This window comes from Aotus nancymaae, unplaced genomic scaffold (assembly GCF_030222135.1).
Source record: "Aotus nancymaae isolate 86718 unplaced genomic scaffold, 86718_ANA_hifiasm-v0.15.2.pri h1tg000029l, whole genome shotgun sequence".
In the NCBI taxonomy this organism is placed as follows: domain Eukaryota; kingdom Metazoa; phylum Chordata; class Mammalia; order Primates; family Aotidae; genus Aotus; species Aotus nancymaae.
Window position 1 is genome coordinate 14767779 of NW_026988442.1, and position 26578 is coordinate 14794356.

Sequence of the window (26578 nt, forward strand, 5' to 3'; positions counted from 1 at the left end):
CAGATGTGCCAGATAAAATGTAGAGAAATAAATGCAAAGCTACATTTTTAACCATATACATTCAAAACAGGCAAAATTCACCTATGGTGATAGAAGTGGCAGAGTGGTCCTCTGAGGGAGGATAATGAGTGGAGGCACAGAGAAGTCTCCAAGAGGCAGGAAACGCTCTATACACTGAGTAGAGCCCAGGGTACACAGGTGTGTGTGCTTTGCAGGTGCTGGAGAGGGATGTCTCTCTCTCTCTCTCTCTCTCTCTCTCCACCTCCCTCCCTCCCTCTCTCTCCCCCCCACCTTTCCCTCTCCCCCTCCCTCCCCCCTGCCCCCTCTCTCTCTCCCCCTCTCCTCATTTTGATCTGTTCTTGCCCATTGCTCATCTGTGAGACTTGGCCAATGCTTTCTTTTCTCTGGGTCTCAGTTTCCCTAGATTTATTAAGAGGGTTGGACTAGATGGTCCAGTCTCAGTGGGCATTATGTGGTTTCCCCTCTGAGTGTCCTTGCTGTCTGTATCTGGAGGTGTGGGTATTTTTCTGGATGTGTCAGACTCTATGTGACTCGGTTTCTCCCCATAAGCTCCTCAGTCTCCTGAACCTCTCACTGCCTGTCCCTGTCCCCGTCAGTCTCTGCACCTAGCCTCCCTGTATCTCAGTGGAGTGTCTCTCTCTGCCTTTGTGATCCCCTGACAATGGGAGGTAAAAATAGCCCAGGGGCCATGCTGGTGGAGATAAAAGGGAATTTGCCTTTTGTGTCCTGTGGCCAGGCTGGGGGGGCTGTGACACGTGGAGATTGCTGACATAGCTCTCCTCCTCTGACCTTGACGGTGGCAATAAAAGGGGTAGCACAGCTTCCTGCCCTCACCGTGGTGCCGAGGTGGGTGATCAGGGCTGGGGTTGGAGCTGAAGGGAAAGCAGGAGGGTAGGTGGGTGGGTGAGGGTGCCTGTGGGTGGGCGTGAGCCTTCCGAATCTGGAGTGGTGTTTGGGGGTGTGCATGTATGCTGGGCACTCACCCAAGGAGGCTGGATGGGGAGCCAGAGGGAGTCGCATAGTATCTGGTCTTGTGGGTTGAGGGATCATGCCCTGGTTCAGCTCCTTTGTCACTGCCATCTTCCAGTGCCTGCTGCCTTGGGCCACCTCGAACCTCCAAGGTTTCCAGCTCTTCCTTCTTCACCCCAGTGCCACTGCCATGATGGATGTGAGTGAACTTGGGGAGTCTGCCCGCTACCTCCGCCAGGGCTACCAGGAGATGATGAAGGTGCACACTATCCCATGGGATGGTAAGTGGGGGCACAGGGGGAGGGGACACAGCCACAGAGATTCCTTTATGGACTCAGACCAGGAATTGGGAGGGGTGGCACCAGCTCAGGGCTGAAGGGGCATTGGGACCTGACAGCTGGAGCCCTGGACCTTTCCCGCAGAGTCTGGGGCCTGGAAACTAAAACCCTAGGGACATTGTGTATATCACTGTGTCTCTGTGAGCAAGCCTTGGTTTGTTCCCCTGCGAAATGGGATAATACCACCTGCCTTCCGGAGCTGCTGTTTATCAAGACTCAGGCTGGAGCCCGAGGCCTCTGAGATGAGACTGATCAGCATGTGTGCAGGCTGCCTCCACATGTCCACAAAACTTGTGCTGGGGTTATTTTTAGTGCTTCCTGCAGAGCCAGAGCCACTCTTTATTAGGGCCAGGAATAAAGGCTGTACTATTTATGACCTGGTTTGCTCATAGGACAATACTAACAATAGGCAGTGTGTATCGAGTGCTTATTGTGTGTCAGGCCCAGAGCAGATGACTTTCCATGCATCATCTCAACAACCTGGGGAGGTGGGGACCAGTGCCAGACCTAGCTTCACAGGCCACCAGGCTCAGAGGGACCTTGCGCTTCATTTAATACTCTGCTGTTGCCATCTTGAAAATTTTAATAGTTTTCAACAAGGAGGCCCACATCATCATTTTGTACTGGGGTCCGTAGGTTATGTAGATGGTCCTGGATGGTTCTGACCTAGGCATTTGGCAGAGCAGGGAACACAAACTGTGGTCTGCAGCCTGAGTCATGCTTTTAACCACCATGAAGTCTGGGTTCCTCAAAACTCTGGGGACAGCTGGCCAGGCAGGAGAGCACAGGTTACAGAGTTAGGAAGCCTGGGTTTTTTGAGTCTTCAGTGAAATAGGGGAGGCAGGACCCCTCCCCACGAGTTATATGCCTGATATTGAGGGGCTGCTCCATATGGGACCTAAGAAGATCCCCATAACATTTTGTGTGTGAGGGAACTGGCCCAGAGAGAACTCTGAGATCACAGGGCAAATATGGCAGAAGCAGGGATTGGAACCCAAGTGTGTAACCCAGATTCATCCTCCAACAAGGGGATCTCTAGGGACCCTCCCAGCTCTGCCCTTCCTGAGCCTGGATTTGGAGGGTTCTTCACTGGAACTCCTGTGTCCTGGCAGAGGGGCTTCGGGGAGGGCCACAGCCCTATGGATACCATGGCTTGGGAACTTTAGCGGACCCCTGGAGGTGCCTCAGCCCCTCTCCAAGTCCAGTGCTCTCTCTGCAACCCAGGGAAGAAGAGAGTCTGGGTGCCCGATGAACAGGACGCCTATGTGGAGGCTGAGGTCAAGTCGGAGGCTACCGGGGGAAGAGTCACCGTGGAGACCAAAGACCAGAAGGTTCCTCTCCCCCTTTACTGAGATTAGCCTCCCTGTCCCCAAGGCTCCTGGCCAGTAGGATCTGTGCTCTGGTTGAAGGGGGTCTGGGTATGTGGGTGGGGTGACAGGTGAGGCCAGTCGGGTCCTTCCGGTCCTCCCGGTCCTCCCACCCTGACATGGTCTCCCTGGTAGGTGCTGACAGTACGCGAAGCCGAGCTGCAGCCCATGAACCCACCCCGCTTCGACTTACTGGAGGACTTGGCCATGATGACGCACCTGAACGAGGCCTCTGTGCTGCACAACCTGCGCCAGCGCTATGCCCGCTGGATGATCTATGTGAGCCCCAGGCCCGGGCCTGGAGCGGGGCGGGTGGGGCGGGACTTGTGTGAGTGGGGCTGGAAGTGAGGCTCTGGGGGCGGACCCATAGCGGTGGGGTGGGGCTGTGAGCGATGGGACGGGTCCATAGCGGTGGGACCTGGCTGTAAGCAGTTAGGTGGGGCTGCGAGCGGTGGGGGCGGGGCTGGAGGTTGGGCCGTGGGACCTTAGCATAGCAGCGAGGGCAGGTCTAGAACTCAGCTGCAGGTTATGGTGGTCGTGCATGTGGGCTGGGGCAGGGCTGGGAGCTGGAGTCAGGGGCGAGGCCAAGACGGCCACAGAGGGTGTGGTATGAGGTCAAGTGGCTCCTTGAGGAATACTGCAGGGGTCACGGTCTTGTGGAGACTGGGGCTTGGGGATGGGAACTTAGGCTATCCCTTTAGGGTATCCCTCTGAAAACCCTACCTGTAGACCAGAGGCGGTGACCCATGCCTGTAATCGCAGCACTTTGGGAGGGCTGAGGCGGGCGGATCATCTGAGGTCAGGAGTTCGAGACCAGCCTTGCCAACATAGTGAAACCCCATTTCTACTAAAAATACAAAAATTAGCCGGGCATGGTGGCATGCACTTGTAGTCCCAGCTATCTGGGGAGGCTTGAGGCAGGAGAACTGCTTGAACTGGGAGGCGGAGGTTGCAGTGAGCCGAGATCGTGCCATTGCACTCTAGCCTGGGAGACAGAGCAAGAGTCCATCTCAGAAACAAGCAAACAAACAACAATAAAAACTCTACTTATACTCCCTCCTCAGACCTACTCAGGCCTCTTCTGTGTCACCATCAACCCCTACAAATGGCTGCCAGTCTACACAGCCTCCGTGGTGGCCGCTTACAAGGGAAAGCGCCGCTCAGAGGCCCCACCCCATATATATTCCGTGGCGGACAATGCCTACAACGACATGCTGCGCAGTAAGGGCCGCCTGAACTTCTCCCCAACCCCAGACCCCGACCCCGGTCCTGGGAGGCCTCTGTAAAGGATCCCCTTCCCTCCACTGGCACTGCCTCCCTTTTGACACTGCTGGACACGGTTGCCCAGCCATTCTGTCCGTCCACATGGGAGCTAACCTCTACTAGGGACAACCCCACCTGCTCCTTTCCATTCCTGGCTCTGGGTGGTGGGGGTCTGCCCCAGGGCCGTGGATACCCAAGGTGTTTGACCTGTGGCTTGCCCCACACCTTGGCCGACTTCTGTATCCCCTTCCCTTTCCTCTAGACCGAGACAACCAGTCCATGCTGATCACGTGAGTGTGGGGCTCTGGGGGTGGGGTGGAAAATGCTGGCCATGTGGCAGAAAGAGGGCAGCACCACAGTCATTTCCCAAGGTTGAATCCAAAGTGCTTAGGGCAGGGCTTTTACCACCTGGAGCTAGTGTCCCAGGTGAAGCTAAATTAGGCCTGAGCACTTTCCTTGTCCCCATTCTGGGCAGATGTGTTCTTGATGGGGGATAGGGAGGGGACACCCACAAATGGAGTGACCAGCCCCATACCTCCTCTCCCCGGGGCCTGGAATCTCCCACCTTGATCCTTTGGGGTTCTAATTCTGGCTCAGGGGCAATGGGAAGATTCCTCTGCCCTTCCTCCTTTTCACCATCTACTTATGTCTGAATCTTACCTCTGATAATTCTGTTGCCTCTGTGGGAAAATGCCAGTATGGAAAATGTTTAGTGTGCGTGTGCATGCACGCATGCAGTTAAGAGCAAGTGCCTTGGCTGGGCACAATGGCTCACACCTGTAATCCCTGCACTTTGGGAGGCTGAGGTGGGTGGATCACTCGAGGTCAGGAGTTCGAGACCAGCCTGGCCAACATGATGAGATGCCATCTCTACTAAAAATATAAAAAATTAGCCGGGCGTGGTAGCAGGCACCTGTAATCCTAGCTACTCAGGAGGCTGAGACAGGAGAATTGCTTGAACCCAGGAGGCAGAGATTTCCGTGAGCTGAAATTGTGCCACTACACTCCAGCCTGGGTGACAGAGCAAGACTCCATCTCAAAAAAAAAAAAAAGTGCCTTTAACCCAGACGGGCCTGGCCGAGTGCGGTGTCTCCCGCCTGTAATCCCAGCACTTGAGGAGGCTGAGGTGGGAGGATTGCCTGAGGCAGGGGTTTGAGAACAGCTGGGCAACATAGCGAGACTCCCATCTCTACAAAAATAAAAAATAAAAAAGTTAAATAAAAAATCCTACCACACAGAGTTATGAGTCAGTGAGCTGTGATATATGTGACTGGAACACAGCTGGGACAGCCACAGAACTCCTGAGGGCCAGTTCCTTGTTCATAAAATGGGGATAATAATGGAGCCTGCCTGCCTTCCAGGGTTTTCCGAAGCATAACAGAGTGGATGGAGGTTAAGTGCCTGGTACTGAGTTAGTACTCAGTGGCATCATCGTGTGTTGTTACCTCACAGGGATGACCTACACTGGCTGGTTTTATAAACACTTCTGAGGGTTGATCCATCCTTGGGTGTTTAGGGTTTAGTGTATGGGGGGATTATGAGTTGGGGGGAAGAAGAGGTGGGGGGCTCTGCTTGAGGGGTGAGGCACTGGGGGCAGGGGAGAATTAGGCCAGATGGGCATTGGTGACTCATGTTTATGTCGTCCAAGCGGAGAGTCGGGGGCCGGTAAGACGGTTAACACCAAGCGGGTCATTCAGTACTTTGCCATCGTCGCTGCCCTGGGAGACGGGCCGGGCAAGAAGGCCGTAAGACTTGCCCACTCGGGCATGCTCCCCGTTGCTTCTCCCTGTTTTTTTTTCTTTTCTTTTTTCTACCTAGTTGCTAAGCATCTCCCTGTTTTTCTTTTCTTTCTTCCTCTCCTTTTTTTTGTTTATCCTTTTAAAAAATTTTACTCCTTGGAACCCTGAGTCCTGCCTGAGCCTCCCACCCTGGTGGGGGACTCTGGCCTGAGCAAGGCTTGACCAGAAAGGCTGTGATTACCTGATGCGTCTGCCTTAGCGTTCCCGTCGATAACACGGAGGGGTGGGACTACATTGCTGTTCCTAAATTTGTGTAATTTTTATCTTCCATTGTGACCTTCACATATTGAAACAGTTTACTAGATGGGCTGCTTTTACTAAGCAGTGTTGTCGTCCTGGTTTCCCTGACAGTTACCCGCCACTGACACGTTAGACACAGAGGTTGGCTGACTCGGAGGGCACTGGGCATTCCCAGTAGCGGGGGCCCTGTGACTTCTATAGTTTTTGGAAATTTCTGAAACAGTTGAGGCCCAGAGTTTTTTGTTTTGTTTTTGTTTTTAAGGCATAGCATCTCATCCCTATCCTTGGGACCAGTTCTTCAGAGTGCTGTGACTACTCCCAAATGGGCTGCCTTTTCTTTCCAGAAGCCCGAGACCTCCCTCCCCACACCGTCCCTGCTCCTGGTCCTGTTGAGCCTTGCTTTATTCCGGGTGTTTTTCTTTTTTCTTTTTTTCTCCCTTTTCTTTCTTTCGTTCTTTCTTTTTTTTTTGTTTGCCTTTTCCTTTTTATCCATTTGATTTTCTTGATTTTTGATTTTCATTTCAGTTTTGTTGTTTTGTTTTGTTTTTGCTGTTGACCTTTTGGTCCTTTTTCCTCCTTTCCTTTCCTGCCCTGTCTTCCAAAACCCCAAAAAGGTCTCTGGGGATGTAACAGGAAGTTGGGTTAGTCGAGTAACAGGAAGAGATGTCAGGGAGAGGCCAGAGCTGGCAGGGACACAGCTGGAGGGGCAGATGAGCACCTGGGCAGAAAGGAGCAGGAACAGTGGAGCCCAGGGGAGAGGGGCAGGAGAGGGAGGGGCGGGAGAGGCTGCCTGCAGAAGTCATGGCTGCAGAAACTTAAAAGCTTTAGCAACTCCCCTTACCTTGGCCCCAGATTTGGCCAAACAGGCCAGAGAGAGCCCTGCACAAGAGCACCAGATGGGAGTGTAGGGGGTGGGGGCATCTCCCCTGCCTAGTGTCCTTGTGGGTATTTTAACTCCTGGGCTCCCTGGAGGTGAATGAATGACCACAAAGTCCCTCGTGGCATATCTGTTCCCTCCAGAACCCGTTCCTTCCCTTCTCTTCCTTTCTTCCTAGGCTCCCAGCATCTGGGGTAGGGAAGAGAAGGAAAGGAAAAGGAAGGGAAGATGAGGATGAGGCTAAGACGGGAAGAGGGTGGATCTGCTCAATTCAGTGAGCCCCCCTGGGTGACACACAGGACAGCTGTGGGCACCCTGGAGGCAGTTTGCTAGGCACCTGCACTGCCGCTCCTGACTTGCTGTGTGGCCCTGAGCAGGTCCGCTCCCTGCTCAGACCTTAGTTTCCTCATTTGCAGATCAGGGCTAATGATAGGCCCCTGGCAGGCCGTTTTGAGGACTCGTAGGTGTACAGACGTACAATGAAGATACACCTAATTGCGTTACAAAGGAGAGGTGTCTAAGGTCATGGAGGGAGTTTAGGGCAGGAAGGTTCAGACCAGGAAGAGAGTCCTTCCAGCTTCGGAGCAGCCAGGAGGACTTCCTAGAGGAGGGAGTACTTGGGCTGGGTTCTGAGGGCCCTAGATTTTAGTCAGGAGGCCCTTGGGGCTTGGAGCAGGGCTGCTGCATAGAGACTGGAAAATGAAGGGAGGCCAGAGGCTGGGGGGGCAGGGGAAGCTGCAGGTGGAGACCTAGGTTGGGGCCGTGCCACTCCCACTTCCAGCATCTCACCTCCTCACAGCTGGAGGAGCATCAGGGCCAGGGGTGGATAGTGGGGGCTGCGCATTCTGGGACTGACATCCACCCCCAGCCTGCTGCCCTGCTCCTGCTGACTCCCGCTGAGATGCTGCCCCACCCTACCCCACCCTACCCTACCACACCCCTCCCTGCCCCGCCCCTGGAGGCCTTCCTCTCTAATGTTGTCTGTTTTCTCCCCCAGCAATTTCTGGCAACGAAGACTGGGGTAAGTATGGGGCCAGTGTGAATGGGGCAGCTCTGGGGTACCCCCTTCCTCTGCACAACAGAGGGGCCACTCCCGGTGGGTAAGCGCAAGAGCTGACAGACCCCTCACCCCCACCGCCCCCAGGGCACCCTTGAGGATCAAATCATCGAGGCCAACCCTGCCATGGAGGCCTTTGGCAACGCCAAGACCCTGAGGAATGACAACTCCTCCCGTTTTGTGAGTGGCCGAGGTGGGAGTGGGTGGCGGGGGTGCAGCAGGGCAGGCTGGACACAAGTGGGGACAGCGCTGGCTGCACCCTGGCTGAGGGCTGCCCCTCTGCCCACAGGGCAAGTTCATCCGCATTCACTTTGGTCCCTCTGGGAAGCTGGCATCCGCGGATATTGACAGCTGTGAGTCTGCCCGCCGTTGGGGAGGGTACGGGGAAGGAGGCCCCAGGCAGGGCCTGAGCCCAGCCACCCCAAATAGGCCTCTGCCATCAAGACTTCTGGGCTCCCGCCTGATCTGGGCACTTCTCTCTACTCCCTGGCTGCTGCCCAGCTCAGGCTACCTCACCTGTCACCAGAACATCACCCTGGCCTCTGCTTGGTCTCCAGCTGCCTCTCCTCTATGCGGACATAGTTTTGCTGGTCATATCCTGTTCCTGCTTGAAAACTTTCTCTAGATACTGTCAGCTGAGGATGGAGACCCAAATCCTCATTTGGCCGGTTGGGCTTCTGTAACTGCACCCCTAGCCTGTCCCCAGTCTTCTCTCTGGCCACCAAGAGGGCAGACCTGGCCCACGCCCCTCCTGCCCCAGTCGCACAGCTACACTTAGAGTACCCCATCCTTCCAGGCGCACTGCTGGGAAGTGCCCCACCATCACCCAGCTGCACAGACCCCAGGCGCCTGGGCCACACTCAAGGGGCCACGGACACAGAGGGGCCCCACACTGGCCACTCCCCATGTTGGGCTGCACGGCTAGCTCCTGGCAGATGAGCACAGGCAGGTGGTGACAGGGGCAGGGATACGCTGTAATTTACACCCTAACCCCCACACAGACACATATGCACACACATGCTGACATACCAGCAGATAACCTGCACACGCAGACACCACACTCACACCCCCACACAAACAAGGACACACACTGACTCATCTGGCCATAGACACAGACACAGAGTTACAGACAGACACACGGCTTAAGTGATAATGCAGGCATAGGAGAGATGCCCTCCCAGCACATGCTGGCGGGTGCAGACACAGCATCTCAGCACACTCCCTGCCTCCCCTCTCTCTCTCCCCGTCACCCCCCTGGGACATCCAATCTGGGGAGGTGTGGGAGATGGCAGGCCGGTACCCCTTCTCCCCAGATCTCCTGGAGAAGTCGCGGGTGATCTTCCAGTTGCCCGGTGAACGTGGCTACCACGTCTACTACCAGATCCTCTCGGGGAAGAAGCCAGAGCTGCAGGGTAAGGGGCAAGGATGAAGGGGGTGGGAGTCAGAACCCAGAGGGGCTGCCTGGTGCTTCCTGGCCCCCATCAGGCCAGGCCCTGGTGGTTGTTCCCTCCCTGTCCTGGGGTCTGTGGCCTCTCTTCTTTCTTGGGACTTCCAGTTACTTTCCTGCTAGGGAACAATCCTTTTAGCTCCAGCAACCTGCCAACATGCTATCGCTTCTTTCAGAAACCTAAGCCCTAAACACCCCCCTGCTGTCCTGAGACTAGAGAGGTCCTACCCAGCACCCAAGGCAGACTGATGACTGTCTAGGCCCAGCTCCTCTCCCTGGCAAGCCCCTCCAGGGCAGAGTCTGGTCCTTCCTGTGCCCCAGCACCTAGCATGGGATCTGGGTCAGAGGGGGCTGTGAGCAACAGTCAAAAAGTGAGTGAGACATAGGGACTGTGGCCCATTCCTCAGAGAACCAGAAAGAAAGAGAAGCCAGGGTCAAAGCGAAGGCCAGGTCAGGGACCCTCACTCTTAGTGCCCTCAGCCTTGGTGGGGATGAGGATGAGAAACTCAGGCCCTGGACTGGGAGATGAGGTCCTTTGGGAGGCCCCTGGAGTCCTGCTGGGCTTGCCCCCACAGGATGCCTCATGCTGCAGTTGTTGGGGGAGAATAGCTGGTGGGCACCGCCTGACCCGCCCTTCTCTGCCCCATGTTCCCAGACATGCTGCTTCTGTCTATGAACCCCTACGACTACCACTTCTGCAGCCAGGGCGTCATCACCGTGGACAATATGAACGACGGGGAGGAGCTCATTGCCACTGACGTACGGGCCGTGGTGGGAGGGGAGCTGTGTGGGTGCCTGTGGTGGGATCGGGGAGCACTGCCGGTGTCCCCAGCTGCATGAACGGTCCAGGGGCAGTGCCTGGCTGGACCCTGGAGGAGCCCAGACCTCTCTGAACTCACTGTCCCCCCCGTCCCAGCATGCCATGGACATTCTGGGCTTCAGCATGGACGAGAAGTGCGCCTGCTATAAGATTGTGGGTGCCCTCCTGCACTTCGGCAACATGAAGTTCAAGCAGAAGCAGCGGGAGGAGCAGGCGGAGGCTGACGGCACTGAGAGTGAGGGACCCTGACCTGGCCCTCACCTTGACCCAGACCCCAACATCCTGTCCAGGATGGTTCACCCTCACTCTTGTCCACAACCTTTCACTTCAGTCTTACCTGGCCCTGCCTCCTCAGCTCTAAATCCTTACCCTCTGAGGCTTTGCTAGCCCTGAACTTGACCCCTCTCAGCCTCCCTCTCCTAACCCCAGGCCGGGGCAGTAGAGCCCGAGTGCCCGTGGTGGTGTCCTCCCTCATCTCACCCATGTGCCCTGCCAGGTGCGGACAAGGCTGCCTACCTGATGGGGGTCAGCAGTGGGGACCTCCTCAAAGGCCTTTTGCACCCCCGGGTACGTGTGGGGAACGAGTACGTGACCAAGGGTCAGAGTGTGGAGCAGGTGAGCTGCCTGGAGGCCAGACCCACGGGGGACAGCTGGGCAGGGTCCCCTTCTTGCCAGGTCCCAGCCCAGCCTCCCTGCATCTCCAGGTGGTGTTTGCAGTGGGGGCACTGGCCAAGGCCACCTATGACCGGCTGTTCAGGTGGCTGGTGTCTCGGATCAACCAGACCCTGGACACAAAGCTGCCCCGGCAGTTCTTCATTGGGGTTCTGGATATCGCTGGGTTTGAGATCTTTGAGGTGAGAGCAGGCCCTCACCCTGAGTTCTGTTCTTTCCAAGGTGGAGGACATGGACCGGTGGGGGGCAGAAGCCCTGGGTTTCTGCCTGGAAGTTGGGGGTGAACTTGTGCCCATCCCTACCCCTCTCTGAGCCTCCCTTTCTCCATCTGTGAGAGGCCTGCTGAGCCAGCCCCTCCCTCTTGTAGTTCAACAGCTTCGAACAGCTGTGCATCAACTTCACCAACGAGAAGCTGCAGCAGTTCTTCAACCAGCACATGTTTGTGCTGGAGCAGGAGGAATACAAGCGGGAGGGCATCGACTGGGTCTTCATTGACTTCGGCCTCGACCTGCAGCCCTGCATTGACCTCATTGAGAAGGTGGGGAGCGGGGCAAGGTCACTCTGAGGCAGGAGGGTTTGTGTGGTGGGTGAGCAGGGCTGGATGACCATGGCTTGCATGGAGGCCTGTGCAAGTGTGCGTGGAAGCGTGCGACTGGGCGCTGCAGTAAGCATGTGTGAGTAGTTGTGACAGTGTTTATGTGCTTGTGTGTGAAAGGGCACATGTGTGAATGGGTGTGTTGGAGATGGCTGTGGGTGAGCAATGGTGAGTGTGTGAGGGATTCGAATGTGTGCATCCCAGTCCTGTCAACAGTAGCCCCTCCTGGGTGCTCAGAATTCTGCAGCTCACAAGGTCCTATCTGCAGCCACAATTTACTGGATCCTCAGAACTGCCCTGGGCACAGGGTAGGGTGTGTTTCCCTTATTTGTTTTAGTGATTGTGGGACATTATGTATATTTACCCTTGTACAAGGAATGGAAGAAAGGAAATTAAATTTGAAAACGGCAGGAAAAAAAAGTTTCTCCCATTCCTACCCTATCACAGCCAGTCACATGACACTTAGGTTCCTTTCCTTGAAATCCTTTATTCTTTATCCATTTTTTCTTTTCTTTTTTTGAGATGGAGTCTCACTCTCACCCAGGCTGGAGTGCAATGGCACCATGAGGTGAGGGTTCAAGCAATTCTCCTGCCTCAATCTCCCAAGTAGCTGGGACTATAGGCATGCGCCACTACACCCAGCTAATTTTGTATTTTTAGTAGAGACAGAGTTTTGCCATGTTAGCCAGGCTGGTCTCGAACTCCTGACCTCAAGTGATCCACCCACCTTGGCCTCCCAAAGTGCTGGGATTACAGGTTTGAGCCACCACACCCAGCTTATCCATTTTCTTTTATAGACACAGATTCATCTCATAGCCTGCTTTTTCTCTGAAAATGTATTTTGAATGTTGCTGACGGCAAGGATAGCTAATGCAGTGGATGAGTTTCTTACGGTGCAATTCTGCAGTCCCCTGTGGCTGGGCGTTTAGGTGATTTGAGTTTTTTGATATTTATCAGCACTGAAGACATTCATTTTCCCACTCTTCAGGTTACAAGATTGAGGCTTAGGAATGTCGGAGGGCCCCACAGCTAGTGAGTGAGGAAGCCAAAATGTGAATATGATGGCTTTTTTTTTTTTTAACCCTATGTTTGCGTGCGAGAGCCATGGCTGTGGCGGGGGTGAGAGTGGGAACGGAGATGCCAGCTTCGGCACACCACGTATTAGAAGTGAAGATGACAACTGGGTGCCACAGATTTTGCAGGAGGGGACTGGAGCCAAGCCACAAACTTTTCTTTTTTAGGAGATAGGTTCTTGTCGTGGGTGTGGCCTCTGACCATCCAGGGAGCTGGCTGAGGCTGGGGATCTGGGAAAGCTCCCTGAAGGGAGGTGGCCTGGGGACCGGGGGTTCAGTTCTCCTCAGTCCTTCCAGGATGGGCTGGCTTGAGGGTGGCTTTTCAAGTTTGTTCTCTGTCCCCAGCCACTGGGCATCCTGTCTATCCTGGAGGAGGAATGCATGTTCCCCAAAGCCTCGGACGCCAGCTTCCGCGCCAAGCTCTACGACAACCACGCAGGGAAGTCACCCAATTTCCAGCAGCCTCGGCCTGACAAGAAGCGCAAGTACCAGGCCCACTTCGAAGTGGTCCACTACGCGGGTGTGGTAGGTCCCTGCTGGAACCGCAGCCCTCAGCCAGGCTCCTCCCTCTCTGTCCCGGGTCCCCCATCTGGGCTCAGCACCTGTCTGGTCTCTCCAGGTGCCTTACAGCATCGTGGGCTGGCTGGAGAAAAACAAGGATCCCTTGAATGAGACAGTGGTCCCCATCTTTCAGAAGTCACAGAATAGGCTCCTGGCTACTCTGTATGAGAATTATGCCGGCTCCTGCTCCAGTGAGTACCAAGGGACAGGATCACTGCTCTGACGGGGGCCACAGAGCGACATTCCCCAGAGTGACCTGACCCCTTGTCTCTACTAGCTGAGCCCCCCAAATCTGGGGTGAAAGAGAAACGTAAGAAGGCAGCATCGTTCCAGACGGTGTCCCAGCTGCACAAGGTGAGGCCCTATCTGGGCCCTAAGTAGCCCCTCATTCTCAGCAGCCTCCAGCCCTGTCCTTCACCCCCTGCCCTGTCCCCTGCGCCTTGGGCGGGCGGCCGTTAAGACTTGCAGTGATGTTTAACTCCTCTCCACGTGAACATCACAGCAAGTCTGTGCTGCTTCCCGTCCCTACACTGCCTGGGCAGGGTTTGGGAGCAAGGGGTGGGAGCCCCCAGCCTCTAGGAGGGATGCGGATTTGGAAGGGGAGTGAAGACTTCGGTGGTGGTGATGAGAGACCCTTCAGGGGTCTCCAGAACAAAAGCAAAAGAGCAAACGTGCAGGGCACATAGCCCCTGCTCGCATCTCGGTCCTGACCACTGCGGCATCCAATTCTGGTTCTCTGCCTCTTTGTGCCTTTCCCTCACTCTTCCCCACCGCCAGGAGAACCTCAACAAGTTGATGACCAACCTGCGGGCCACACAGCCCCACTTCGTCCGCTGCATTGTCCCCAACGAGAACAAGACCCCAGGTAGTCACCCAGGGCTGGCCTGGTTGGGGGCCGGGGGTATGAGGGGAAGGTGACAGGACAGAGGCCATGAGGCCAAGTAGATCTTCCCCCTCGCCTTGCAGGGTCCGCACTGCTTTTCTCTGGGGCCTGCAGTTGTGTCCGTGACCTCTGACCTTTTCCCCTCTCACATCCAGGGGTCATGGATGCCTTCTTGGTGCTACACCAGCTACGCTGCAATGGGGTCCTGGAGGGGATCCGGATCTGCCGCCAAGGCTTCCCCAATAGGCTGCTCTACACTGACTTCCGGCAGCGGTGAGTGCCCCCTTCTCCCTGCTCCAGATGGAGGCCTGGCGGGGTGGGCAGGACACACGTGTCAAAGCCCAACAGACAGATGGTCCCCTCTCTGGAGGGGAAAGCAGGGACTGTGAGGGTTCCGGCCAGGCATCCCAGCAAGAGACAGGGGTGGTGCAGACCTGGCCTGGGACTTGGGGAGAAGTGAACAGGCTTGGGGCAAATACCGGAGGTGGAGCCAATAGACCTCGTTGATGAGCTGGACACGGGATTCCGAATGCAGAAAAGACAAGAGTGACTTCTGTTTGGGAGTGAGCAGCAGGGAGCGGGTGGTAGATTTACTGAGATACAAAGACAGGGTTTTTTGACGTGGGGGAGAGGTGAAGGGACAGTGGTTTGAGCTCTGTTTTGAGCATGTCAGGTTTGAAATGTCTCCAGGAGATATCCTATGTCAGGTTTGAAATGTCTCCAGGAGATATCCTAGAGAAGTCGTTGGGGAGACTGGATGATCAGTCTGGTGCTTAGGGCAGCGGGCAGAAAGGGTGCAGATTTAGGAGTTGAATGAGAAGCGTGTGGACGAGGCTTTGTGAGACGCGTGGCACATAGCGAGCGCCCGGGCAGTGCTTTCAGCCTCTCCCCGTTCCCTTGATAGGCAACAAGCATCCATTGTTCCTTCTCCCTCCAGAAGTCTCGGTACCATCCTCACTATCCTTTATAAATGGAGGTTCATACAGATACTGTACACACACGCACATGGTGCTGTGAGCTTGTTTTTTCCTGTAACAGCCTGGCCTGGAGCTCGTTCCTTATCCACAGGCCTGCATCATTGTTTTTTGTGGCTGTGAAACATCCCACAGTCTTGTCGACTGCATGCTTTGTTTAATGAGTCCCCCTTGCAAGAGGCCTTTTGTGGTTCTGGTTTTGCCTTCACGTGTGGCTGCCGCACACCTGACGCACACGGCTCTGTGCATGTGTGCACGTGTGTCTGCTTAGAAGTGGTCAGGCTAGGAGCCCTGGTTCTTTTGCATTAACATTCCCTCCCAAATGTTTCTTCAGTGATAGGGCACAGCATGGCACCTGTTAATATTTTTTGCCTTAAAAAACTTGTAAAAATAGTGCATGCTTTCTGTAAAAGTCTTCTTTAAAAACTTACTGAATGCGCCGGGCGCGGTGGCTCAAGCCTGTAATCCCAGCACTTTGGGAGGCCGAGGCGGGTGGATCACGAGGTCAAGAGATCGAGACCATCCTGGTCAACATGGTGAAACCCCGTCTCTACTAAAAATACAAAAATTAGCTGGGCATGGTGATGTGTGCCTGTAATCCCAGCTACTCAGGAGTCTGAGGCAGGAGAATTGCCTGAACCCAGGAGGTGGAGGTTGTGGTGAGCCGAGATCGAGCCATTGCACTCCAGCCTGGGTAACAAGAGCGAAACTCCATCTTAAAAAAAAAAACCTTACTGAATGCATTTAAATACCCAAAGGTGTTTTTTTTTTTTTGAGCCAGGTCTCCCCCAGGCTGGAGTACAGTGGCGTGATCTTGGCTTACCCCAACCTTCGCCCTCCTGGGTTCAAATGATTCTCCAGCCTCAGCCTCCTGAGCAGCTGGGATTACAGGCACCCCCCACCATGCCCCACTAATTTTTGTGTTTTTTTTTTTTTTTTGAGACGGAGTTTCGCTCTTGTTACCCAGGCTGGAGTGCAATGGCGTGATCTCGGCTCACCACAACCCCTGCCTCCTGGGTTCAGGCAATTCTCCTGCCTCAGCCTCCTGAGTAGCTGGGATTACAGGCAAGCGCCACCATGCCCAGCTAATTTTTTTTGTATTTTTAGTAGAGACGGGGTTTCACCATGTTGACCAGGATGGTCTCGATCTCTTGACCTCATGATCCACCCGCCTCGGCCTCCCAAAGTGCTGGGATTACAGGCGTGAGCCACCGCGCCCGGCAATTTTTGTGTTTTTAGTAGAGATGGGGTTTCGTCATGTTGCCCAGGCTGGTCTTGAACTCCTGGGCTCAAGCGATCCACCTGCTTCAGCCTCCCAAAGTGTTGAGATTACAAGCATGAGCCACCACCCTCATCCAGCCCCTTAAGGATTTTAAGCAGAGTATCCCTAGTGTCCCAGTGTGGTGACACATCCCTAGCCCCCTTGTTTGGTGTGTGCCCTGCTGGAACCTCTGCACCAGCCTCGGAGAGGCCTAGGAACAAGTTCCCTGCTACCTGCACCAACCTCCTGGGTCCCTGACTTCCCCACTCTCAGTGGCCTGTGCCCCCCACCCAGCTCTGCCCTACCCTCCCAGGTACCGCATCCTGAACCCCAGTGCCATCCCGGATGACACCTTCATGGATAGCAGGAAGGCCACAGAGAAGCTGCTGGGCTCATTGGACTTGGACCACACCCAGTACCAGTTCGGACACACCAAGGTTGGGGCACTGTGGGATGAGGGCTGGCCCTGGTTGTGGCAGTCACACTGGGCAGGGTTCATGCAGAAGTCTGGGGGTTACCCTGGCTGTCCCCCTCTCTACTCCCAGGTGTTCTTCAAGGCTGGGCTTCTAGGTGTTCTGGAAGAGCTCCGTGACCAGCGTCTGGCCAAGGTGCTGACACTGCTGCAGGCGCGGAGCCGCGGCCGCCTCATGCGCCTTGAGTACCAGCACCTGCTGGGAGGCAGGTAGGTGTGGGAAGGAGACTGGGGACAGGGCAGGGGTGCGGCCCCTGCTCCTCATCTCCCAGACCCACTGGCTCTCCCAGCCTGACCTGCGCCCTGTAGTCAGATCAGCCCCTGTGGCTGGTTGGGACAAGGTTCTGTTCTGTGTCCCCCAGGCTCTATTTCCTCACCTCAAAAATTGGGGTAGGACCCTTGCCTCTCCATTCCAGGCCATCAGAGTGTGGCCTGGAGGGGTACTGATGGCACCCAGTGTCTGAGACTTGCGTGTGCGCCCCTGGGCAAGATGCTTCCTTTGCGTCATCCTGGTTGAAGCGCTGAAGTCCTGAGACAGGTGCTGTGATGGTCTCTGTTCAGCAAAGGGGTGCCCGTGTCACAGAGAGCCAGTGCCAGCTGGCGAGTGCCTGCTGGGATGTCAGCCCAGGCCACTGCTCCCAGAGCCCCATGGCTTAATAGCCCTGGTGTCTTCAGACACTTGCAGGGCCGCCAGGACAGAGGGGGCTCATGAACCCCATCACTGCAAGTGGGCCTGTGGGACTGTAGGCCTCCCTCAAACCCACCTATAGAGGCATTAGGAGCTACTAGGAAGGCGAAACAAGTGAACGGTACCATGTGTCACCGCCTGTGCTGGCGACGGGCAGCACTGAGCCAGCTCCAAGGCCCGGCTGTCCTTCCCTAGGGACGCACTGTTCACCATCCAGTGGAACATCCGTGCCTTCAATGCCGTCAAGAACTGGTCATGGATGAAGCTCTTTTTCAAGATGAAGCCACTGCTGCGCTCGGCGCAGGCGGAGGAGGAGCTGGCCGCCCTGCGGGCGGAGCTACGGGGTTTGCGAGGGGCACTGGCTGCAGCCGAAGCCAAGCGCCAGGAGCTGGAGGAGACGCATGTCAGTGTCACTCAGGAGAAGAACGACCTGGCCCTGCAGCTGCAGGCTGTGAGTTGGGGTTCCCTTGTGACCTGGCATCCCCGGTCCCCTGAGGACCCCTGGCTGCTCTGAGAGACACTACAGCCAGATCCATGTGGCTCCGGCCTTACATCTCCCTGTTCCAAAGGTGCCATGAGATGAGGCCTCCATGTTCCCAGCCTCCCACCCCAAGGCCTCATCTGGCCACGGGTCCTAGTGCTCTCCCCCTGTGCCACCTTGGTCTCCTACTAATGCTGCAGAGGAACCCCTGCTCCAGCTCTCCCCTCCTGCTGTCCCTGAAACCAAACAGACCTATGCTGTCTTCTCTGGTGAAGGGCCATGGGAACCCAGGTGGCAGGTAAGAGGGTGATAGGCAGAGGGCACAGGTCAAGAGTCTGGAATCTCTGCAGGTCCACAAAGCAAGCTTTCCTGTCTTTGGCACATGGCTTTGTGTATCGCTTGTGTCCCAGGCTCAGGCTAGTGCAGGAGGAATGTTGGTGGGAAGACACAGATGGCCCTGCGGTCATAAAACTCACCCGCTAGTGCCGGAGGCTGTGACACAGCCGGGCAGTGAGGAAATGGCAGGGAAAGGATACCTGAGCCCTTCCAGAGATTGCCTCCAGGAGCCCTTCAGTGGCTGGGGCAGGGGGTGCTGCTGTCCACCCTGCCCCACAGAAGGCCTCAGCCCAACAGAGGGGGAGTGGGCAGCAGGCTTCTCTCTCAGAACCCTTGTTTGGGCCTCACTCTGGGCCACCCCCAACATGTCTAATGTTGTCCTCTTGATGCTTTGGGGTGTCCCTCTCCCTGAGCTTTTGCCCCTCCATACCTGAGCCTCCAGGGCCAAGAGCAGGTCAAGGCTTTCCTGGGTCCTCAGAGCCCAGCCGAGATGGGCTTCAAACCTTTGCATGGACAAACACATGAAGTTTCCTCTCCAGGGCCTGGCCCGGGGTCCCTCTGCTGGTTTACCTGGCCCTGCCCCAACCCGGCCCCACTCCGTGTCCCCTCCAGGAACAGGACAACCTGGCGGATGCCGAGGAGCGCTGCCACTTGCTGATCAAGTCCAAGGTGCAGCTGGAGGGGAAGGTGAAGGAGCTGAGTGAGCGGCTGGAGGATGAGGAGGAGGTGAATGCTGACCTGGCCGCCCGCCGGCGCAAGCTGGAGGATGAGTGCACGGAGCTCAAGAAGGACATTGATGACCTGGAGCTGACGCTGGCCAAAGCTGAGAAGGAGAAACAAGCCACCGAGAACAAGGTGTGGGGAAGGGCCCTGAGCCATGTGGCTGCAGGCCCCACCCCTGTCCCGCTAAGCCTCTGCTTTGTGGCCTTGCGCATGTCACTGCCTCTCTTGGGCCTCAATTTCCTTATCTGTCAAGTAGGATTAGCAGCACTTACCCCATTAGATGGGTGGTGATTTGGTGTGTGACTGGCCTTTCCTGAGCACACTGTGACTGGTCCTTGTACACAGCAGGTGTTTAGCACATGCTAGCAATCCTCATCTGTCCAGGAGTGCAGGTCCCTTGAGGACAGGAACTCCATGTCCCCAGCTCTGCATCCTGCAGGTGACTTCTGACCTTGAGCCCTCACGACGGCCCCTGTGGTTCCCAGTGCTGGAGGAGTAACTCCATTACACAGGAGGGAAAGTGAGGCGGGGGAGGAGGCTTAGGTTCTCCCAGGTGCTCACTGAGGAAGCCAGGACTAGGAAGCGGTTGCCCTGAACACCTGCTAATACTGCATGTGGCTGGCATCTGTGACTCTCTTGCTGGGCCTGGCATGGTGCTGAGCACTGTATGTGCATCTGCTTGTGAATCCTCGGTACAGCCTGTGAGGAGGGTCCCTCCCTTTGGCAGAAGCAGTGTAGGCTTGGACTCAAGTGACTTGCCAGAGTCCCATAGCTGGAAGGGGCGCTTGCTCTGACCTGGTGTGGTGTCCACTCAGAGTGCGGGGAAGGACGTCCGTCCCCGTTGTGACCCTGGCCCTGGCACAGGTGAAGAACCTGACGGAAGAGATGGCTGCACTGGACGAGTCAGTGGCCCGGCTGACCAAGGAGAAGAAGGCGTTGCAGGAGGCCCACCAGCAGGCCCTGGGCGACCTGCAGGCCGAGGAGGACCGCGTGAGCGCACTGACCAAGGCCAAGATCCGGCTGGAGCAGCAGGTGGAGGACGTAAGTCAGCACCACCCCGAGACTGGTGTTGGGGCCAGGGTGTTGGCTGGCCTGGGCCATGGCTGAGCCTTGCTCTGCCTGCTCTGCCTGCTCTGCAGCTGGAATGCTCCCTAGAGCAGGAGAAGAAGCTGCGCATGGACACAGAGCGGGCCAAGCGCAAGCTGGAGGGTGACCTGAAGCTGACACAGGAGTCAGTGGCCGATACTGCCCAAGACAAGCAGCAGCTGGAGGAGAAGCTCAAGAAGTAGGTGTGGCGGGGGCAGCGGAGGGGCTTTCTGAGCCTGCACCCACTCCTCGGTGCCTTCTGGATTCTTGTGGGTCCCGTGGCATTGCAGAGGTTAAGGGTGGGGTTGAGAGATGGGGGCACTGAGGTGCGGGGATAGCATCTTGCCCTCCCTGGACTGAGGGCCCTAGCCAGGGTCCAGGGCTGAGGCCACAGAGCCCAGTGCAGCAGGTGCATGGGGGTGAGGTCCCTTAGGGCCTGCTCTGGCTCACCCACCATGTGGCTCCCAGGAAGGACTCTGAGCTGAGCCAGCTGAGCCTGCGGGTGGAAGATGAGCAGCTCCTGGGGGCCCAGCTGCAGAAGAAGATCAAGGAGCTGCAGGTACGTGGGGGTCTGGCAAGTGAGGCCTGGGGTCAGAGGCCCACAGTGGTGACAGCCGCCCTGCATGCCCACCCCAGGCTCGGGCGGAGGAGCTGGAAGAGGAGCTGGAGGCAGAGCGGGCAGCCCGGGCCCGTGTGGAGAAGCAGCGCGCGGAGGTGGCACGGGAGCTGGAGGAGCTGAGCGAGCGGTTGGAGGAGGCGGGTGGTGCATCTGCAGGGCAGCGTGAGGGCTGCCGCAAGCGCGAGGCAGAGCTGGGGCGGCTGCGGCGGGAGCTGGAGGAGGCAGCGCTGCGGCACGAGGCCACGGTGGCGGCGCTGCGGCGCAAGCAAGCGGAGGGCGCCGCGGAGCTGGGTGAGCAGGTGGACAGCCTGCAGCGGGTGCGGCAGAAGCTGGAGAAGGAGAAGAGCGAGCTGCGCATGGAGGTGGACGACCTGGCTGCCAACGTGGAGACTCTGACCCGCTCCAAGGTGTCTGTGCCTTGCTGGGCCCATACCCACCCTGACTTTAAACCAGTCCCGGCCCCAGCAGCCAATATTGTCTTCATACCAGCCTCCACCTGGTACCTGATCCTGAGCCCTGACCTGTTAACCTGGCACCCAACCCCTATTTCTCAGCCTGCTACCAGTCCTGACCTTAAGCCCTGACTCCCTGTGACCCCAGCCCTTGACTCTTGAACTCTGACCTAATACCTGTCCTGACTCTCTTCCTGTTTTGAACCCTAGCACCCTAACCTTGACCCCTGACCTTTCTACCATGCAATCCTGACCACTGACCTCTGACCACTGTCCCCAGCTGACTCCACAGCTACTATCCCAACTCTCACCCCGACCCACTGGCCCTGTCAGTTTTAATGCCCAGCAGTAGAATCCCTTTTCCTGACTTTGAACTTGGGGCTCTGCTCTCCCTTTGATTCCTGGGCCCATATCTAGCTTACCAGTTTCTGATCCCAGATCCCAGTCTCTGACTGGCAGATCCAGATCCTGCCCTCTGATGCACAGACTTGTTCTGATGTCTGACCCCCGACCCCCAACCCCCAACCCCCAACCCCCAACCCCCAACCCGGGATCTCAGGCCAGTGCAGAGAAGCTGTGCCGGACCCATGAGGATCAGCTAAGTGAGGCCAAGATCAAGGTGGAGGAGCTGCAGCGGCAGCTGGCAGATGCAAGCACGCAGCGTGGGCGGCTACAGACGGAAAGTGGTAAGGCCAGGGGCTCAGCTGGCCATACTGGGCAGGGCTTTGGCGCAGCCCTCACCAGCCTGAACTGCCTGCTCGCCTCTTCACCTGCAGGGGAGCTGAGTCGCCTGCTGGAGGAGAAGGAATGTCTCATCAGCCAACTGAGCCGTGGGAAGGCCTTGGCCGCCCAAAGCCTGGAGGAGTTGCGGCGGCAGCTAGAGGAGGAGAGCAAGGTGGGCTGGCGCTGGTGACCAAGGTGGGCTGGCGCTGGTGACTGGGCTGGACCAACGCTGAGATCACTGATGTCCCTGCAGGCCAAGAATGCCCTGGCCCACGCAGTGCAGGCTTTGCGGCATGACTGTGACCTCCTGCGGGAGCAGCACGAGGAGGAGGCTGAGGCCCAGGCTGAGCTGCAGCGGCTGCTGTCCAAGGCCAATGCCGAGGTGGCCCAGTGGAGGAGCAAGTACGAAGCAGATGCCATCCAGAGGACCGAGGAGCTGGAGGAGGCCAAGTGAGTGCTTTGCTGGCCAGGCCTCTGCTGTGTAGAGCTTTACGCATGCGCCTCTGAGCCCCACTGAGGGCGGGCAAAGGGAGCTATTGGGCTGTTCTCCCTCCCTCCACGGTCCACACCTTGTCTGCTCCCATGGCCTAGAAAGAAGCTGGCACTACGGCTGCAGGAGGCAGAGGAGGGCGTGGAGGCTGCCAACGCCAAGTGCTCGTCGTTGGAGAAGGCCAAGCTGCGGCTGCAGACAGAGTCAGAGGATGTGACCCTGGAGCTGGAGCGGGCGACCTCGGCGGCCGCTGCCCTAGACAAGAAGCAGCGGCACCTAGAGCGGGCACTGGAGGAACGGCGGCGGCAGGAGGAGGAGATGCAGCGGGAGCTGGAGGCAGCACAGAGGGAGGCCCGTGGCCTGGGCACCGAGCTCTTCCGGCTGCGGCACAGCCATGAGGAGGCACTTGAGGCCCTGGAGACGCTCAAGCGGGAGAACAAGAACCTGCAGGGTAGGACCTGCTGCATGCCAGGGCCAGGGTGCTGCCCTGGGGTTGGAGCACCTTGAAGTCATGGGGTGCCCTGGTGGGGACACCCTGGAGGGGTGAGTGGAGCGACCTGGGTGGGAGTACAAGCCATGGGGGTGGCCCCTCAGTGCCCTGTCCAATGCAGAGGAGATCAGCGACCTCACGGACCAGGTGAGTCTCAGTGGGAAGACCATCCAGGAACTCGAAAAAGCCAAGAAGGCGCTAGAAGGTGAGAAGAGCGAGATCCAGGCTGCACTGGAGGAGGCAGAGGTCAGGGGCTGGCCGCAGGGGTGGGTGGACACTGACCTGCTGCTCCCTGGCCGCCCCCCGACCCCAGCCTGACTGCTCTGTATCTACAGGGGGCCCTGGAGCTGGAGGAGACCAAGACACTGCGGATCCAGCTGGAGCTCTCCCAGGTCAAAGCGGAAGTGGACCGGAAGCTGGCAGAGAAAGACGAGGAGTGCACTAACCTGAGGTGTGTTCATCCTCCTCCCGTCCCTGCCTCCCGAGAGCAGGAGGGAAGGGAAGCAGTGTGTACTCTGCTCTCTCTAGTCTGTCCCTCCCACATGACTTTCTCAGGTCCGGGTTGCTGTCTCCATTCTAGAGGTGAACCTCAGAGACACTAAAGGACTTGCCCAAGGTCACACCGTGAGGGTGGAGCCAGAGTTAGTCCACCTGTCTGCCTGGGCCTCACTCTCTTCCATGAACTTGCTCTGATGGGCCACAGGCAGTCACAAGGGGCTTTAAACTGGGGGGGGATGACTCATTTGTTCTCAAAATGGGTTCCTGTCCCCAGTAGTCCTTGGGCATTTGTATGGACAGTTGTGTCCTCATGGGAACTCCTCTCATGCCACCCTCCTCCCATAGGCGCAACCACCAGCGGGCTGTGGAGTCCCTGCAGGCTTCCCTGGATGCAGAGACACGGGCCCGCAATGAGGCGCTGCGGCTCAAGAAGAAGATGGAGGGTGACCTCAATGACCTGGAGCTGCAGCTGGGCCATGCCACCCGCCAGGCCACAGAGGCCCAGGCTGCCACGCGGCTGATGCAGGCACAGCTCAAGGAGGAGCAGGCAGGGCGGGACGAGGAGCAGCGGCTGGCGGCTGAGCTCCGCGAGCAGGCACAGGCTCTGGAGCGCCGGGCCGCACTGCTGGCGGCGGAGCTGGAGGAGCTGCGGGCTGCCCTGGAACAGGGCGAGCGCAGCCGGCGGCTGGCAGAGCAGGAGCTGCTGGAGGCCACCGAGCGCCTCAACCTCCTGCATTCACAGGTGGGGACAGGAGTCCCTGGGGACAGAGCAGGTGCAGGCCTGCGGGCTGGCTCTGAGACTCCGCTTCCCCTCAGAACACAGGCCTCCTGAACCAGAAGAAAAAGCTGGAGGCGGACTTGGCCCAGCTGAGCGGGGAGGTGGAGGAGGCTGCACAGGAGAGGCGGGAGGCTGAGGAGAAGGCCAAAAAGGCCATCACTGACGTGAGGCTGGGCCAGGGTTGTGGGGAGCCTGGGGCAGAACACAGAGGGACTTCCCTGAGGCTGGTCACCTGACCAGCCCCTCCTCCCCCACAGGCGGCCATGATGGCCGAGGAGCTGAAGAAGGAGCAGGACACGAGTGCACACCTGGAGCGGATGAAGAAGACGCTGGAGCAGACAGTGCGCGAGCTCCAGGCCCGCCTTGAGGAGACGGAACAGGCCGCCCTTCGTGGCGGGAAGAAGCAGGTGCAGAAGCTGGAGGCCAAGGTGTGTGAGGACCCTCCACTCCTGGGCCCAGGCAGGGTGGGTAGCCCGGGGATGGACTTGGCATCAGGCTCTCCCTCTGCCCGCAGGTGCGGGAGCTGGAGGCCGAGCTCGACGCAGAGCAGAAGAAGCACGCTGAGGCCCTTAAGGGCGTGCGCAAGCATGAGCGCCGTGTGAAGGAGCTCGCATACCAGGTGGGTGATGGACTCCCTGGGGAGGGGCCCTGGAGCTGGCCCAGCGTAAGCAAACCCTGAGTCCCCCTTGCCTGCCCAGGCCGAGGAGGACAGGAAGAACCTGGCTCGCATGCAGGACCTGGTGGACAAGCTGCAGAGCAAGGTCAAGAGCTACAAGCGCCAGTTTGAGGAGGCGGTGAGTGCACTGGGGTCTGGACACCTGGACCCAGCATGCCCGGGCTGATGCCACCCCAGTTCTGCCCCAGGGTCTGTGGCCAGGTGAGCCGTCAGCAGCTGCTCCACCTCCCAGCTCAGTGACCCAGAGGGAAGAGAGAAGCTTCTGACAGCTCTGGGGAGACCAGACCCCACGTGCTTTCCCCCTGGCCAAAGCTGGCCTCTGAGGGGCAGGGCAGGCACATCACGATGTTGGTGCGTCCCAACTTCCTTATTCCTGCTGTGGTATTGGTGAGGACGGACAGTGGCAGTAGGAACAGAGTTGAGGATCAGGAGGAGCCACCTCCCTTCTGGGGATGGGGCGGGGACCAGAATAAGCATCTCAGTCACCGAAGAGGAGCCAAGGCCCTGTGTGTGCCCCCAGGAGCAGCAGGCCAACACCAATCTGGCCAAGTATCGCAAGGCCCAGCACGAGCTGGACGATGCGGAGGAGCGGGCAGACATGGCGGAAACCCAGGCCAACAAGTTGCGGGCACGGACCCGGGATGCCCTGGGCCCCAAGGTGAGGGGTGGCGGGGGCACTGCCCTCGGTGCAGGGCAGGGTGTGGGGATGACAGGTCATACTGCTCACTCAGCCATCCCTCTCCCCTCAGCACAAGGAGTGACGGCCTGAGCTCTGAAGAGGGGTGTCTGTCTGCTGTCGTGCCTCCGGCCAAGGCCACCCGCCCCGATCCTGCCATCTCTGCATCCCCTCTGCTGCCCTCCCTGAATAAATGCCACAGCTGCAACCAGTTTCCTTCTCATTCTTTGGGGTTCAGAAGGAGAAAAAAAGTTCTAGGGACAAAAGCCAGGTCCACAGCAGTCATTTAAAATAAAGTTATTTAATAGTCTCCATTTAATTGGTTTATTTGCTGTTAATAAGTTGGCAACACAAGGAAGAGCCCCATGTCCAGGCTCAGGCAGGAGCTCCTGCCCTGTGCCCCAGGGGATGGAGGGAAAGGCCCCTCCACTTCTGTGAGCCCCCTGGGATGAACACAGCGGCCAATGAGCAAACAACCAGAGGAGCTAAAGGAAAATGAGGCAGGAAGGGCAGAGGGGCAGGCTTGGGGGAAGGCAGCATTCTCTGGCAACCCCCACCCCTGCCCAGGGCTCAGAAGCCTTTGCCTGGGTCTAAAGGCCAGGGATAAGGGAGGCTTGGCTCACAGACGACGGGGGTCACCCATATCTTCCTCCCCATCCCGGGACTGACAGCCAAGTAACCAGGCAGGAGCTCAGACAGAGCTAATGTTAAAAGTTCTCTTACCACTGGGTGGGCCTGGGCCCCATGGTTCTGAAGGAAAGGTGGGCATAGTACCCCATCCTCATTATGGGGACTGAGGCTCTCCAATGACCTGGGGCCCTGAGACCCAGGGGGACCAAGGGCTTCTAGGACTTCCCTCCCACCAAGCCTATACCCAAAGACCTGGGGCAGGCAGAGAGCAGCAGGGAGGCACGGGAACAGGGCAGGGTGTGTGGCATTGTACCCACGCTCACCCACACTGGCCCAAGCTCACTCCTCAGTGAAATCCCTGTCTATGTCCATGTAGGGCTCCTCGATGTAGCTAACGAGGGCAGAGGGTGACTGGCGGTCCGGGTTCAACAGGATGGACACTGTCTCCTTCCAATATGAGAAGCTGATGCAGGAGCTCTGGGCAAAGAGGGAGGGGCTGAGGGGCGCCTGGAGGACCCAGGTCAAGCCCAGCACCGGGACACC

General features: G+C 57.6%; 2 protein-coding genes across 7 annotated transcripts in view; one reads left to right on the forward strand and one right to left on the reverse strand.

Moving 5' to 3' along the window:
• Positions 1 to 810: 810 nt before the first annotated feature.
• On the forward strand, positions 811 to 25714 carry MYH7B (myosin heavy chain 7B). Of its 3 annotated transcripts, XM_012455129.3 has the most exons (42): positions 811 to 867; positions 1109 to 1271; positions 2553 to 2659; positions 2831 to 2974; positions 3760 to 3916; positions 4221 to 4248; positions 5607 to 5703; positions 7872 to 7895; positions 8019 to 8111; positions 8221 to 8284; positions 9245 to 9343; positions 10034 to 10137; positions 10295 to 10433; positions 10695 to 10813; positions 10903 to 11052; positions 11238 to 11408; positions 12884 to 13063; positions 13158 to 13290; positions 13377 to 13453; positions 13877 to 13964; positions 14138 to 14255; positions 16531 to 16654; positions 16763 to 16899; positions 17573 to 17828; positions 18807 to 19049; positions 19782 to 19958; positions 20057 to 20202; positions 20472 to 20562; positions 20640 to 21029; positions 21634 to 21760; positions 21851 to 21969; positions 22051 to 22247; positions 22389 to 22738; positions 22899 to 23023; positions 23113 to 23228; positions 23621 to 24017; positions 24092 to 24217; positions 24311 to 24481; positions 24568 to 24672; positions 24752 to 24847; positions 25250 to 25387; positions 25479 to 25714. In XM_012455129.3, exons 2-42 carry the CDS (start codon positions 1181 to 1183, stop codon positions 25488 to 25490), a joined length of 5826 nt encoding a protein of 1941 aa, XP_012310552.2. In that variant the 5' UTR covers positions 811 to 867; positions 1109 to 1180; the 3' UTR covers positions 25491 to 25714. The 3 variants fall into 3 exon arrangements, with proteins under 3 accessions (XP_012310552.2, XP_012310550.2, XP_064238407.1); XM_012455127.3 differs by lacking the exons at positions 811 to 867; positions 1109 to 1271; positions 2553 to 2659; positions 5607 to 5703 and adding an exon at positions 14887 to 14958 and having other exon boundaries at positions 2890 to 2974; XM_064382337.1 differs by lacking the exons at positions 811 to 867; positions 1109 to 1271; positions 2553 to 2659; positions 5607 to 5703 and having other exon boundaries at positions 2890 to 2974; positions 25479 to 25713.
• TRPC4AP (transient receptor potential cation channel subfamily C member 4 associated protein) overlaps positions 25678 to 26578 on the reverse strand; it is an 81941-nt gene continuing 81040 nt past the window's right edge. For all 4 annotated transcript variants that reach the window (XM_012455131.2, XM_012455130.2, XM_064382338.1 and 1 more), the window contains one exon: positions 25678 to 26512. In XM_012455131.2, coding sequence (XP_012310554.1) covers positions 26375 to 26512 — 138 coding nt within the window. In that variant the 3' untranslated portion in view covers positions 25678 to 26374. The remainder of the gene's footprint in view (positions 26513 to 26578) is intronic.

What these genes read in the sequence shown, in the direction of transcription:
- MYH7B (XM_012455129.3), top strand. Translation starts at nt 1,181, where the DNA reads ATGATGGATGTGAGTGAACTTGGGGAGTCTGCCCGCTACCTCCGCCAG. An exon ending in ATGCCCGCTGGATGATCTAT is followed by an intron (nt 2,975 to 3,759) that starts GTGAGCCCCAGG and finishes CTCCCTCCTCAG; the next exon opens with ACCTACTCAGGCCTCTTCTG. An exon ending in TCAACCTCCTGCATTCACAG is followed by an intron (nt 24,018 to 24,091) that starts GTGGGGACAGGA and finishes GCTTCCCCTCAG; the next exon opens with AACACAGGCCTCCTGAACCA.